The following is a 14759-nucleotide window of genomic DNA, read 5'->3' as shown; positions in this document are numbered from 1 at the left end:
TTCCCTGGCAGCAGCTCCTTTAAGGAAACCAGCAGTTTTCAGGATAGAGCTAGAGCTCAGTTCCTTCAAGGAATTAAGAGATAGACTCATCTATTATCTTCACACTGAAGACAAGACCCTCCCTCCTTCTCCAGACATGGAAAACTGCAAGACAGAATTCTGATTCTCATCATCAAAATTCTGTTGTAATGATCCATGATTCAGTTATGGCTCCTGGCAAGGTGAAATACACTACGGCAGTACAGTTGCTCAGAACTGGTGAGATGTTCTTTGGAACCTTTATGAGGTGAAGCCTTGCTATAGGAAGTTCACCACTGGGGAAGGACTGTTGAGAGTTCATAGCACTGCCCCACTTCCAGTTCACTCTCTGCTTCATGTTTACAGTTGAAGATGTTCTGCCTCAGCTTCCTACTCAGGCTCCCTGCTGTCACGCCCTAGCCACTATAGACTCTTCCTCTAGAACCATATGCCCAGATCAACACTTTCCTCCTTAAGTCACTTTTGGTCATACTTTATCACAGCAGCATTAAAACTAATACAGAAAACATAGTCACCTGTACTCTGCTCTGTAGAGAGCCTTTTGGGGACACTTGCTTCTAGACACTTGGCGGGAATTTGACATTGGGCCAGGACAAGGAAGAAGGCTCCAGGCATGAATTTAACATTGGGCCAGGACAGGGAGTAAGTTCAGAGAGGAATCTGATTTTAAGCTAAAACAAAGAAGTAGGCTTCAGGCATGAATATGACTTTGGGCTAGGACACGAAAGTAGGCTCAGATACCTTAGTCATCCCAATAAGCCCTTAGAAACAGTGATCACAGTACTTTATTGCCTTGCTTATTCCTTGACTATTTGTATTTATTGTATTGCTTGTTCCTCAACCTAGAACTGACCATAATACTTGCATGTAATTAAAATGGTATAAAAGCAGATTGGGAAAAAAATAGACCCATGTCATCCCCAGAACTGGCTGGGGTCATGCTACAATGTTGTCTAATTGTCTTTTTTCTTTTTAATCCTTGCTCCTGCCCTGGAGAACCTGTGGACTGCCTGAGCTGGCTTGGTCACTGCTCATTAGTAACCAACCGCCTCTTCCAATTGAACACCATAAAAGAAAAGCCCAAACAATAACCCACCCTATACCCTTACTCATGTGACCCACTGACGATAGATAGATAGATAGATAGATAGATAGATAGATAGATAGATAGATAGACTGGATAGGTGTGATGGTTGAATAGGTTTGGCCCAGTAGACTCATGTGTTTGAATGTTTGGTCCATAGAGAGTGGCACTATTCTATTAGGAGGCACGGCCTTGTTGGAGGAAGTGTGTCACTGTGGATGTGGGCTTTAAGGTCTTCTAGTGTTCAAACTCTTCCCAATATGGAATCAAAGTATCCTCCTGGGAGTTTTTGGGCAACAGTCTCCTCCTGGGTGTCTTTAGAACAAGATGTAGAACTCTTGGCTTCTCCAGCGCCATGACTGTCTACACCCTGCCATACCTCCCACCATGATGATAATCGACTAAACCTCTGAAACAGTAAACCAGTTTCCAATCAAATATTGTCCTTTATAAGAGTTGCCTTCATCATGTGTCTCTTCACAGCAGTAAAACGCCCAGACAATAGGTGATAGATGGGCAGATAGGTAGACAGAAAGACAGACAGATAAACATTTTAAATTTATTCTTTAAAGATTTCATACAATGTATTTCAATCATACTCAACTTCCCTATTTTCCTGCTCCAGCTCCTCCCAGGTCTCACGTATATCTCCTGCTCAACTTCATGTTCTTCATAAATGTTCTTCATGCATGTTCTTCAACTAGCACACTAAAGCCAGTCAGGGCTACCTGCATATGCACAGGTGTGAGGTCAGATGCTGAAAGCATGCCCAACCTCCCAGGGACCACAGCCTGAAAGAAACTTATTCTCCCTCCTCAAATAGCCATCAACCACTGAGCACCTCAGTCAGGAGTGGGAGCTCACATGATCTCTGCCCATCAGGAATGCAGACTGGCTTGAGTTTGTGCAAGCAAGCATGGCTGCTGTGAGTGAACGACTCTACCAGTCCTGCTGTCAGGCCTGGAACACAGTACTTGGCCCCAGTCTTGCCTGCCTCTGGATCTTACTGTCTTCCCACCCACCACCTCTCCCACAGTGCTCCCTTAGCCCTGGCAGCAGGAGAGAAAGAAGGCCGGGTGAGCAAATAAGAGAACTTTTCCTCCTCCTGTGCTTTTCTTTTTTAAATCTAAGCTGGTGGTAGAAGATGCTCCCGTATCAGGTAAAGCAGTCTGGGCAATATTTCAGGTCAGGCTCCCTACTCAAGTGGTTTTTAAATTGTGGCAAGTTCCCACTGAAACCATCACCACAGCTTAAGCAAGGAGACGATGAGTGAAGATGAACACAGGCTTCAAAGTAGCAAGGAAGCTTTATTCAAAGGTGAAGGGTAATGCATAGAGAAGAAGGAAAGGGGATGATCCGGAGACGAAATCCAAATGCTTGGCAATTTGCAGAACACAGGAAGGAATATGTGGGATTTTCACTCTAAAACCTAGCTCTCCGATGAAAGGTAGAAAGGTGAGTATTTCCAATAATTACCCATCAGAAGCAAGCTGTTCATCCCCACTCTCATCCACGGCCCTGAAAATACTTATTCTTCAAAACAGGTGTCTAAGAAACCCTTTGGAAGATGATTGTAATAAATTATGTGACTTCATGCCTGCCCCAAACAGCTTGGTACTAGCTGGTTCTGTGCAATACTAGCTATATCTTAAAACATCAAAGGGAGGCATGCCCTGCCCTTCCCCTTTGCCAGAATGACTGGAAATAAGCTAACTGTGGGACACTCTTACCACACTCTATGGGGACTCATGGACTGAAACTGGGAGCCACAATGTATCTTTTCTTCTTGTAAGTTTATTCTGTTATTTTGTCACAGCAACAGGAAGCTAACACAGATAGTATTTGGAGGTGGGGCCTTGAAAGGGGATGACTGAGTCATGAAGGAAGGCCCTCGTGATGGAATTAGTGTTCTAAGAGACAGGGGACTGACTATCTTGCTTTCTCGAAGGAATAGGCCATTTATCACAGCCCAGCCGTGGCTGCACCCTGATCTGCCTCCCTGGCCTTTAAAATGTGAGAAATGTCTATTGCTTAAGTTACCTCTCAAAACCTGTTACAGCATCCCAAACAAGTGGAAGCATTCTTTTCTCCAAACTGATCACGTCCTCTGGGACACACATGTTGTTCAGACTGATGTAGTCTCACTTGTCAAGTTTTGGATTTGTTGTCTGTGGTTTTGGTGACAGAAATATACTAAGGAGACAAAGTATTTAAACAATTTTGGATTTAGATGGCAAAGAAAAATAAAGACCCAATAGATTTTTTCTTAGGCTTCTCTACTGATACAATAATCACAAGTATGTTGGTTTACTTTAAGAGGGACTGATATAGTTCTATTATTTATTAACTAAGATGAGCTCTACAGAGCTCCATTATGTAAAATTGACTTACTCTAAGGCTAAAGTCGAGGGAGTCATAGACCTGGAAACAAATCACTATGGCTTTCCTTTGTCTTTATCATTGTACTGCTAAAGTAATAGCATTTGAAGAAGAAGATCGTGGCTGCTCTGAACGCAGATGATCCTTGGCTCAATAATGAGGCAGCTCACAATTTAATTTTTGTGTAAGTTGTACTTTATTATGGTGCAAAAGCAATAAAGAGTCAGTAGAAATCGTACTTCAGACAGTGAATCTTTTCCAGGCTAGTGCTGATCCACTGTACGAGGCTCTGACAGTGCCGAGCAGCAGCAATGAGCAATGAGCTGTCAGTCAGAGCAGCAACCAGGGTAAGCAGTCATGTCTTCACCGTGGGCAGGCTGGCAAGTCTAGGGTGTTCTGCAAATTACTTGGATTCAAAGCATTTCTGAATCACAATGTTTTCAACTTCCAATGTTCATCTGGACACCACACTACCGTAAAGTAAGAAACAACACACAAAAGCCATCACACAGACTTCTCCCAAGATTCCCACAACTCTAACAGAACCACAGCTTCTCAAGTGAGCCTGGCAACATTCTAACTCTATGTAAGGTGAATACAAACCCCCAGAGCTTAACGGCATAATAGTCATGCAAACCTATGCAGGGGGAGACTTCTTTTCCTAACAATTTTGGATTTGCAGGGAAAGTGAGAGTTCCTCAACCTTTAGTCAGTTCTTTTTTCAAGGTTTGATTTAGATATTACTTTTTATTCAATGCCAGTCCTGTTCGTTGTCTGCTGGATAACATTGGACAAGTAATTTCATGTTCCTAAACCTTCTCCTACACCCTGGGTGGGGGAGGGGAGGGGTGTGACCATGATGATAACTGTGGCTAAGACTTCAAGTGACCTGTTGCCCTGAAGATTTCATGAGCTGTGTCTTAAATAGGTATGTGTCGGAAGGAGGTCCTATAAGATCAATATGTGTGCTGTGAACATTCATCAAAACTCTAGGATATCTGCAACACAGTTGTTCAAAAGCTTGCCTGATGTTTCTTTTCTCTCTATCTCCCCTTCCTTCCAAAACCAGAAGCTCTTTTCTGAGCTTAAGGTGAAACTCCTGGGCACACTCTTCAATGAACTCTTTCACATGTCTGACGCTGCCAGGACAAGACCCATCCAGGTCATCTTGTAGACAAATGGTAGTGATGTCACCATCCACCGTCTCCTGACACAGGACATGATATTTGCTCAGCGTTAGCTCATAAAACTCACACTTGTGTTTCAGGTAAAGGAAAATATCTGTATCAAGTACAAGTGTTTCTGGGTTGCCAGCAGGCTCAAGTACAGAGGTCCTCAGTATTGGCGGGCTGCCGGCAGGCTCAGGTACAGAGGTACCGCGTATTGGCACAGAGTTCTTGCTTTCCTGCAGGACCCTTCTAGGGTTCTGTCCGTTCCGATTTCTCCTTTCACCAGCATAATTCCTGTTGTTTTCTAAAGGGGAAATGGCTTTTGATAGCAAAACCTGTTTGAGCTTCATGAAGGCCAGATATGAACCTTGCACAGAGATTTTCCCACTGGGTGCCAATGGGCTAAAGTTTAAAGTTGGGATTTTCTTTTTCAGGTCCACTACTAGACTTTCTAGCACAATTTGAGTCCGAAAAACAGACAAATCAAGAATGGCCATCACATAGTTGAAGACCTACAACACAAGAAAAAGAAAAAAGTCAAGACAGCACGGCCTAGGGGAGTGAGAACCGACACATTGTCTCCTGCTACTCTTAGCAGCCGTTCAGAGCTAGCTCTAAGACAAAGCCTAGGCTTCTGGCTTTTCTCTCTAAATCACCCTTCAGAGAGCCTACCATGCTCCACACGGATCCACAGCCCACACTACACACCCCAGAAATGAAAAGTAAAACAATATTTTGAGACAAAATGCTGTTTTGAAACGAAGTGCTTTTCAGAATCCATCAATATATATAAACTGTTGGTGTAAGCCATAGTCCAGACATCTCCTGGCAGTCAGGCCTGCCCTACCTCTCTCAGCTTAAATTTCAATAGTTGGCTACACCAGAAGCCTGGATTCCCTAAAGAATCTACGTGGGAACTGGCAGGTTAGATTTTAACTTTCATTCTTATACCCACTTTCCTTGCTCTTCCAAAGTTCCTTTTCAATATTCATCTTAATTATTCCGCAGTATAAAGCCTTCAACCCTGCTGTCATCCATGACAGCAAAAAATGCTCATGGTCACTTTAAAGGCATCACAGGACACACACAATGTTGAAATACAAAAACAACATTTCTAGAGGCAGCTTTTGCCTTTGAGAACTGAGAAGTGTCTACTTTCATTCCTAAGAAGTCATGGAACCAGAACACTCTGTGTATCCTTGTGTATGAAAGACTTCCCAAAAGAAATGGGGTCCAGGCCTCAAAACACACCCCAGGGCCCACACTCACCTGTCCACTGAAGTGAGAGACTGGAAGCGGAGACTCTGAACCTAGAGGATGTTTCTTTTGTCTGATGACATCCTGTGCAACTAGGGAAACATTAGGAAACATTAGCATCAAAAGTGTTTATGGCATAACACACCAATAAGTACCTTAATTTACAAACAGAGATGTTCAGTTCTATTGTTTGCAAAGTAAGATTTCTTTGCTACATTTTTTCTCCTACACCTGACGTTCAAATAACATTTCCTTTGTGCTTTAACACACTAAAGTTCACCATAAACGTGTTAGTAGGTATTAATTCTACCTTTTTTGGTCTTCTACAATTTTATTTGTTATTTTTATTTAATTGACTTAATTCTACTTTACACACAACCCATACATGAGTAAAAAAGCAATAATGTCAATCTTCCATGCCATCCATCAGAGAACTACTGCCTTCCACAAATTCCACACTGCTGAAGTTTTTGTCCTAACTCTGTTCACTCCCCTGCCCTTCTCTCAACACTAACAAATCCGGACCGCAGGCCTCTTTGCCCACTATAACCACCCACGGCTAATCTCAGCCTCTTCGGCTTTAGACATCTCTACATGTATCACTTCCAAACCTCTGCCCCTACTTATCACATCAAGGAATGCTCGCTTCTTGGTCAGTGTTCCCCTGAGCATCCTCAAACGTCTGTGCTTAGTACTCACTGGCTCTGCTCTAGTCTCTGTTCAGCAGCATCCACAGATAGATCCTATTCTCCGCACTGCAACAGTGTTTCAAAACAACAACTCCTATCCTCAGTCCCTTACTTAGAACCTCCAACAGCTCCCACCTCACCACAAGCAACCCAGAAACCTCTCCTAGACTGCAGGCTGCTCAGCACGCAGGGGTCCTGGCTCACAAGCTACCCCCACCTATTACTTTGCCCACACTCAATTCCACTCCTGCCTTCCAATTTCTGCAAACACTCAACATACTTCCCCTGCCCTCTTCACCACACTTCCCACCTCAACAATTTTTACCAATCCTTCATTTATCCTAGAGTGTTCTTCCCCTTTAACCTCATGAACCCCTGTCTATCCTCTTACTACCCCCACCCCTTCTGCTTCATTCTGGTCTCTGCTCAGTTGTTGCATAAACAGAGTATTTCAGATCTGGGAACACATCTTGTTGGTACAGCATTAGATAAATTCTTGGGTACTATCCCCAATGTGCTTAGTATACATGAAAGCTAGCTTGGATGTAGTTCCCAACCACGCACACACCACACACACACACACACACACACGTTTCCCACGTAACACGATAAAATTCCATCTCAAAAAGTAAATAAGAAAGAGGGCTGGAGAGATGGTGCACCAGGAAAGAACACTTACTGATCTTCTAGAGGACCTAAGTCTCACTTGCTACACCCACATCCAGAGATTGACAATCTCCTGTGTGTAACTCCAGCGCCAGAGATCCAACTCCCTCTTCTGGGTTTCTCAAGTACCTCTATGCACATGACATTCAGACACTCATGCGCGTGCACACACATACACACACCATAAAATAAAAATAATAGAGATAACTTTTTTCAAATAAAATGTTAAAAGAGCAAAAGAAACTTCCCGACCTAGTCTACCTAAAACGGTACCACCATCACTTTAATCTCTTTATTATTCTTTATACTTTTTCATAACATTTATATGTTAACATATAAACAAATGTAAACATATAGCTATAAATAAAGCACAAACATATTATACATCTGTTGCCCCAATAAAAGACCAACCTCATTGATGTACACTTCATGAAAACCAAGACTGCCTATTCTATTCATGGTTTTGTTCTCAACATCTAGAATAGTAGTTAGCAATATTCAGCATATAAAAATTACCTTACAAAAGCAAACAAAAAAAATTACCTTACACCACCACTTCCGAATTTTTAAAGATATGACAAGCCCTTGCCACAAACCTGAACATGGCTTTTCCTCCCCCCATGAACCTCCTCAAACAGAACAGAACATGAGCCTTTTTTTTCTAACACACTTGCACGAAACTTTCACTCATAACACTGTAGAGCACGGAAAATGTTCTCTGGCATCTATTCCTCTAGCGTCTAAACCTAAAAATGACTGTCCCTCCTCCAGGCTGGAGTAGCGAGGACAATCTGCAGCCACCAGCTGCCTGTTTCGAGCTGAGGCGGGAAGCAGAATGGCTCAGTCCTATTCCAGGTGCTGCCATAGTTCTCAGTTCAACGTTATAACAAAGCAGATTCGTCATTAGAATTTCCACTTGATGAGTTGGAGAGGTTGTTCAGTGGTTCAGAGCACTGACTGACTGCTCTTCCAAAGGTCCTACCTACGTTCAATTCCCAGCACCCACATGGTGGCTCACAACTATTTGTAATGGGATCCAAATGCCCTCTTCTGGTTATGTCTGAAGACAGCTGCAGTATACTCATATACATAAAATAAATCTTTAAAAAAAGATTTTCCATTTGATATTTTGAGGGATTAGAAGAAGAGAGTATAATTATATTGTTGTTGCCACCTGAAACTGGCCAAAGTAGCTGTCTTATCTAGGAGATTATATGTAATTTAACTTTATTTTATACATGTTCTATATCTACCTCCCAAGATATAGATAGATAGATAGATAGATAGATAGATAGAAGCAAAATACTTTTTAAAGTCTTAAAACTTTTTTTACTCACTGACACATTTTCATGAGCTATTTTCATGTATTTTTGCAAATATAACACTGGCCACTTTTCAGAATTGAATAATTTTTAATACTACGTCAATCGCTGTCAATTCCATCAATCATTTTCACAATATGAAATTTTAATGTCACTAAGCAAGCACTTCTCAGATGATAAAATCTTGGTTAAAAAATACCTTTTGTTTCCTTGAAGATGATATATGCAACTCCTTTGGATTTTGATGGATATATCACCTCTTCCACATGTCTACCCTCATCTTGGAAGTAGCGATTCACTAACTGTTCCTTTGAAAGGCCAACTGGAAGTCCAGAAACCACAACTGTCCTCTCAGAAACTGTGGGACCTTTGACCTGCAATGCTGATGCCTGCAGGAAAACAGTTGGATAGTGTTTAAATAGGAATCTACTGAAAGGTACCATCACATCAGTGACATGCAAGACCTCCTTCCACAGAGATGACCAGCAGGAGTTTGTTTGCCTCATTCTATCTACCAACACGGACCTCAGTCAAATTTGAGAGTCCTGTGTAGAGTGACCCCTTTATTTTTCTAAGAGATAGAAAATAGTATTACATATTTGATTTTAGGAAGGCCCAAAATAAGAGAATCATAGAAAAAAAGAAAATGAAAAAGAAAGAAAGGAAGAGAGAGAGAGAGAGAGAGAGAGAGAGAGAGAGAGAGAGAGGTAGGTTGATTGATTTTGTTTACTTTTTGAGATGGGGTCTTTCTATTTAGCTTTAGCTGACCTTGAACTTGCTATTTATACCTGCATGACTTCAAACTCAAAAGATCCTCCTGCCTCTGTCTCCCAAGTGCTAGGATTAAAGGTGTATGCAACCACACCTAGGGAGATGTATCATTCTTTTTTTTTTTAACAGTTTAAAAGTGGCTTTGGATACATCTCAGTGATAGAGTACTTGAGTCATGTGTGCAACGTCCTGGGTTTATTAAAATAACTACAAGAACGGCAACATTTGAAAGAGGATTATAGAGTCCCAAGTATGTAAGCCAGTGAGAAAGGCATCCCTCTTATGGTCAGAATCAATGGGAAGTCTTGCAATAAATGTAGTGGCTGTGTAGACCACACCCCACTTTCCACCAGGGGTCTGAGGTGACAGTGAGTCACAGAGGGACATTGTCTTGCAGAAGCTGCTGCCATGTGGAGTCGACAGCAAAAATCCTTCATCTAAATCCACCTTTTAAATTCACTTCTACTTAACACCTTCATTTGTCTCCCATCTCAGTGACTCCATCAGCCTCAGCCTCACCCAAGATGTGTGCGGTTAGTCAGGACCAATTGCAGCAAAGTTCAGACATAATCTGTCTTAACTAGTGGAGGAAGGACAACGCCTCCCGAGCTGGACTGATGGTTAACAAACCACAAAGGACCTGTGGGCTCTCAACGCAAGGACTGTACTTCAACTAAGATCCGTCTGGGGGAGAAGCCTGTTTCCAGCTTCCCAGAAGGACGGCAAATGAATGGTCTCTGCACACACACTGTTAGCCCTGACAGCCTTAAAGGAAAAGAGTAAATTTAATTCACTGGGACAGACTTTAATCAGTTTCAGAGAGACAAAAATATACTCAGATGTATGTAAGGGTGGGACAGAAGAAATAAACGTAGAGTAAGGAAAGGGAGATTGCGGGGTAAAGGTGACAGTCTACACGGCAGACCCTCGGACGTGAAGAAAAGGAACATGCACAACAAGTCATGGATGGCTACCAGTAAATACTCGCTCCAGCTTGTTCCGAACACAGTCTGGCCCCAACTTAGACTCACACACAGGCTTGAGCACACAAACCCCATAGTGGCAGACACTGGTACAGACCTCAGTGAAAACTGACGATCCTTTTCCTTAAGAAAGAAACCTAAATTAACTCTCTAGAGACGCTAGTTAGCCTGGGCACACGTGAACACTGCCGCCTCTTTTCCGGCATTTGAAGGGATCCCAGCCTAAAGATCACGAGCGAGCTAAATCTTAAGTAAAAGAGGAAAGAGAAAATGGAAAAGATACTTTTGAGCATCATTAGAAACATCTCCCTCTATGTGGCAAAGAAAGATTACACATGACATGAGACCGAAAGGGGGAGAGCATCTTTAGCAAGCAATTAGACCCTGCTGGAACCGTATTTGCTCCTTAGGATGCGCCACTGGTGAGTTTTAACTTTTAGACTAAACATGCTAAGTCTTTACAATGCCAAAAACTCAAAAATGGCTACAAAAGAAAATGAAAATGTCCAACACTGTCCATGTAAGAATAAAGCCAGTGTTAACAGAAATTAAAGGGGGAAAGACGTGGTTACATTACAGAGAATTATGTAATATTATACACCGGTTAAGTACGATGTAGAAGATACAAAAACAGCCTAAAAAAATTTTTAAGTGACATTATAGTACAGCTTCCAAAGCTGAAAATGGAAGAAAGCAGTCTTTCCTCCTCACTTACCATAGCAGAATTCAGAAAACAGTAGTGGTGATGGCCCAGGAGATGTACGGTCTCAGAATCTCTGCCTTTCACCAAGTCGCTGTATCAAGATGAGATGGCATGCATGTCCCTATCTAATAAAATTGTGTTTTTAAGTTTACAATGTATGTATAACATTCTTAACACATACCTCCTATCACTTAAGACATTAATAAAAACTGTATTCATCCAGCTTACATTCCACATCTGACAACCCATTGGGCACTAGAATTGGTGAGCAGAAAGAAAACTATCATCCTGAAATTCTGCTCTCTTCAAAACATGTACTGTAAGGGTCTGAGGAAAAATAGCTCAGCAGTTAAGACTACTTGCTACTTTTACAAAGGACCTGGATTCAATTCCCAACACCAACGTGATGGTTCACTACTGCCTATAACTCCAGTTCAAGGGGTTCTGACACCCTCTTCTAGCCTTTGAGAACACCAGGCTTGTATGTGGTATACATACATACATGCAGGCAAAACACACACATAAAATACGATAAAATAAATTTAATGAATGAAAATGTACTGTGTCGCCTTTCTGCCATGGAGCATTCGATGGGCTTTACAATTCATATGGTGGGGACTTCTACCTCGTGGATGAGAAGGACACTTAAATCATTTCAAAGAAGCTCGGTTTGCATAAAAGCAACCAAGCTCTATTGCTCCACAGAAAGAAATAGAACACCTCATTTAGAACACATGTCACTCACAATAAAATACTATAAAACTACAATAAATGCCACCCAGGATTAAGAAGCAAAATTAATTCTGGCTAAAGTATAAAAGTCTCCATGTATGAGAGGCCTCGAAGGCTGGAGTAGAATTGGAGTAGATACAACCAAATATCAAGTAAAAGACGTTTTCAGGCTGGGCAGTGGCAGTGTGCACCTTAGATCCCAGCACTGGGAGGTAGAGGCAGGTGGGTCTCCGTGAGTGTAAGACCAGGGTGGTGTATAAAGCAAGTTCCAGGACAGCTAGGGCTACACAGAGAAATATTGTCTTGGGCAACCAACCCAAAGGGAGTGGAGGGGAAGGGGGTAAGGGGAGGGGGAAGTTGTTTTCCGCACCCCAGATTCGCGCCCCAACCCGGGGGGGGGGCCTGCACATGGTTCATGTGGATAGAATACAAGACAAAGGAAGACCTCTTGAAGGTAAAATCTTCAAAAATATAAAAAGTAAAAATTCACTGCATATATACCAAAGAAGCCATGTTAATACAAGTAAACGACCTGTTTTCTAGATGGCATTCTGAAAATACGCCGTACCGAAGTGTTCCTCAGTCTAGTCCCCAGACACTTAATGTAATTTTCTCTTACAAGAGGGACTTTTCAGATTTCCAGGCTGGGTGACTTCCTGGCTTTTATCTCTGCGGCACAGTGTCCTGACAGCCCACACCAGCCTTGGTGGTAACTGGCTGGTGAACTACTGTCCTTTCAGCCGTTCATCAATGTCAACGACAAAAGTCCATTTGAGCTCAGGAACTCTCACAACTCAACGGCACTAATGTGTTTCTTAATTCAAGAGTCTACACACAGTTTATAATCAAAGAGGCTCCCTGTAGACCTTGTTTTGCAAGACCTCACTGCATGCTGTGATCTCCTGAGCTACTTCAATACCCTGCGCCTTTTTCTTAACTCACTTATGCATGAGGACATACGGCTGCATGTCTTCTCCAGAGACCTGTTATGAGCAGAGAATTGCCAGATTTCTGTATACACCGTAGAGAAGAAAAACCGAGTGTCCTGAAGAAAGCAATCCACTCAAAGACTGTGAAACAAGGGAATTTCAGCAGAGGTATGGTGTCATTTTACAGTTTCCATGCTCTGCTTTAAGAAAGAAAAGAAAGAAAGAAAGAAAGAAAGAAAGAAAGAAAGAAAGAAAGAAAGAAAGAGAGAGAGAGAGAAAGGAGGGAAGGAAGGAAGGAAGGAAGGAAGGAAGGAAGGAAGGAAGGAAGGAAGGAAGGAAGGAAGGAAGAAAAAGGTGGCTTACCTTTTAAGTGTGGCACTAAGAAGAAATATTTCATTTGCTATTTTAGTTTCTATTTGCTTTCTCGATCACTTGTTTATTTTCATGGACTATACCTTGACTCTCACCAAATAAAACACACACACACACACACACACACTCTCTCTCTCTCTCTCATCAGGTGAAACATGTACAGAAACTCACATATGCACAGTAACTGGGTATCTAGACAAAAACCTGGGGCCCTGGTCAAAGGCCTAGCGCCGAAGGAGAGAGGGTCAGCATTCCAGTGCCCTCAGTTGGTACTCTTCTTACTAGCTCCTTCCAGTAGTTAGTTATGGCCTCCATTTCTGGGTCACTGTCCTTGCCCCCATTCCTAATCCCAGTGCCGCCCAAACCACCTTCCAGAGAAACACGCGAGTCCCTGCTTGTTCAGCAGGCGGTTGCTAAAGGCGCCCGTGTCCCCACTCGTGGGAGCCAGACCTACCGCCCCACGACGGCCACTTCGGGGCGCGCGATCACGCGGGATACGTGCCCCGGGACCCTCGGCGCGCCTCCCTGATCCTCAACCCGGGTTAAAGCGATTTGCCAGTGGGAGATGCTCAGCCAGCGGGAAGCCTAAAGCTGGCGGCGAGCAGGTTCCACTTTCGCTTTCCAGTTCCGTCACTCTGGAGACTCAGTTTGGAAGGGCGGCGCCCGACTGGGTCGGTCTCTGGGCGCCTTTGTGGTTCCAGCTCAAGATGCCCCACGGGCATCTGGGCTTCTCTTGGGACTTGGGATGATTCCTGGGCCGCGTCCTAATCTGTCCAGCGCTTTCTCAAGCCCGATCCCCAGCCAGCGGGGTCCGCCCAGGCTCATCACCTGGAGCAGAGCTCAAAGCACAAGGGGAAGGTACCCTCCTGCCCACAGAACTCAACCACCTGGCCAGGTGGCGCTGAAGCCTGGCACACAAGAAATCTAGCCCAGTGAAGTCAAAGAAATGTGAAAGCAAAGGCAGAGCATGAACTCCTCCCGTGTAAGGAAATAGAAACTAAAATCGTGAGATACCAATTTTCAACCGGTTTGCCCAAACTAGCAGATACCACAAGCCAGTTTAGGTGCAAACATTTCTAAGAATTTGGGCGTCTCTCAGGGACTCAGAACACAGCTCCTCACATTCATACTTTAGCATCCCTATACTTGAAAGCCAAATCCCCCTAACTCTGTGCTGCACCTTTGTTGACCCTAAGCCAGTCATAGAAATCAGGATTCCTCTTCCCCAAAGTGGGCCACATAAAATAGACACGTCTGGTCCGAAACAAGCTATGAAACCTACTCCCTTCTATTTGAGGGAAGATTCATTCCCGCAGGAAAGAATGCTGCACCGAGCAAAGACAAGTGCAGACAGGCTGGGATGGCTAATTTTGACTGTTGACTTGATACATTTGGGAAGAGTACCTTCAGTTGAGGAACTACCTCTATACTATAGGATGTCTGTGGCATTTTCTGTCCTTTTTTCGTTTCTTGGTTCTTCGAGATAGGGTTTCAAACTCTATCACCTTGTTTACACTCCACATTTATTTTCTTGATACGGCATGATGCCATCATTTCCTTTCCTTTTGCTGTGACCAAATACCTGGACATAATCAGGTTAATGGAGAAAGGGCTTCTCCTGGCTCACAATTTTATCTGCAGGAAGTCAGCATGACAGGAACTTG

General features: G+C 43.2%; 1 protein-coding gene across 4 annotated transcripts; it reads right to left on the bottom strand.

Annotated features, from left to right (window-relative positions):
• Positions 1-3679: 3679 nt before the first annotated feature.
• On the bottom strand, positions 3680-13668 carry Rbm43 (RNA binding motif protein 43). 4 transcript variants are annotated; one of them, XM_028769225.1, is made up of 5 exons: positions 13550-13668; positions 11075-11187; positions 8805-8994; positions 5941-6020; positions 3680-5183 (listed from the first exon to the last, which is right to left on the bottom strand). In XM_028769225.1, exons 2-5 carry the CDS (start codon positions 11075-11077, stop codon positions 4383-4385), a joined length of 1074 nt encoding a protein of 357 aa, XP_028625058.1. In that variant the 5' UTR covers positions 11078-11187; positions 13550-13668; the 3' UTR covers positions 3680-4382. The 4 variants fall into 4 exon arrangements, with proteins under 4 accessions (XP_028625058.1, XP_028625061.1, XP_028625059.1 ...); XM_028769228.1 differs by having other exon boundaries at positions 11075-11183; XM_028769226.1 differs by lacking the exon at positions 13550-13668 and adding an exon at positions 12737-12909.
• Positions 13669-14759: the final 1091 nt, after the last annotated feature.

Source organism: Grammomys surdaster, unplaced genomic scaffold, assembly GCF_004785775.1.
Source record: "Grammomys surdaster isolate TR1022 unplaced genomic scaffold, NIH_TR_1.0 191, whole genome shotgun sequence".
In the NCBI taxonomy this organism is placed as follows: domain Eukaryota; kingdom Metazoa; phylum Chordata; class Mammalia; order Rodentia; family Muridae; genus Grammomys; species Grammomys surdaster.
This window is presented reverse-complemented; position numbering and strand designations above follow the sequence as displayed.

Coding starts and splice junctions, on each gene's coding strand:
- Rbm43 (XM_028769225.1), bottom strand. Junction 6,021..8,804: donor CATCTTCAAGGAAACAAAAG/GTATTTTTTAAC, acceptor ATGTTTCCCTAG/TTGCACAGGATGTCATCAGA. Junction 5,184..5,940: donor TCTCTCACTTCAGTGGACAG/GTGAGTGTGGGC, acceptor CTTGTGTTGTAG/GTCTTCAACTATGTGATGGC.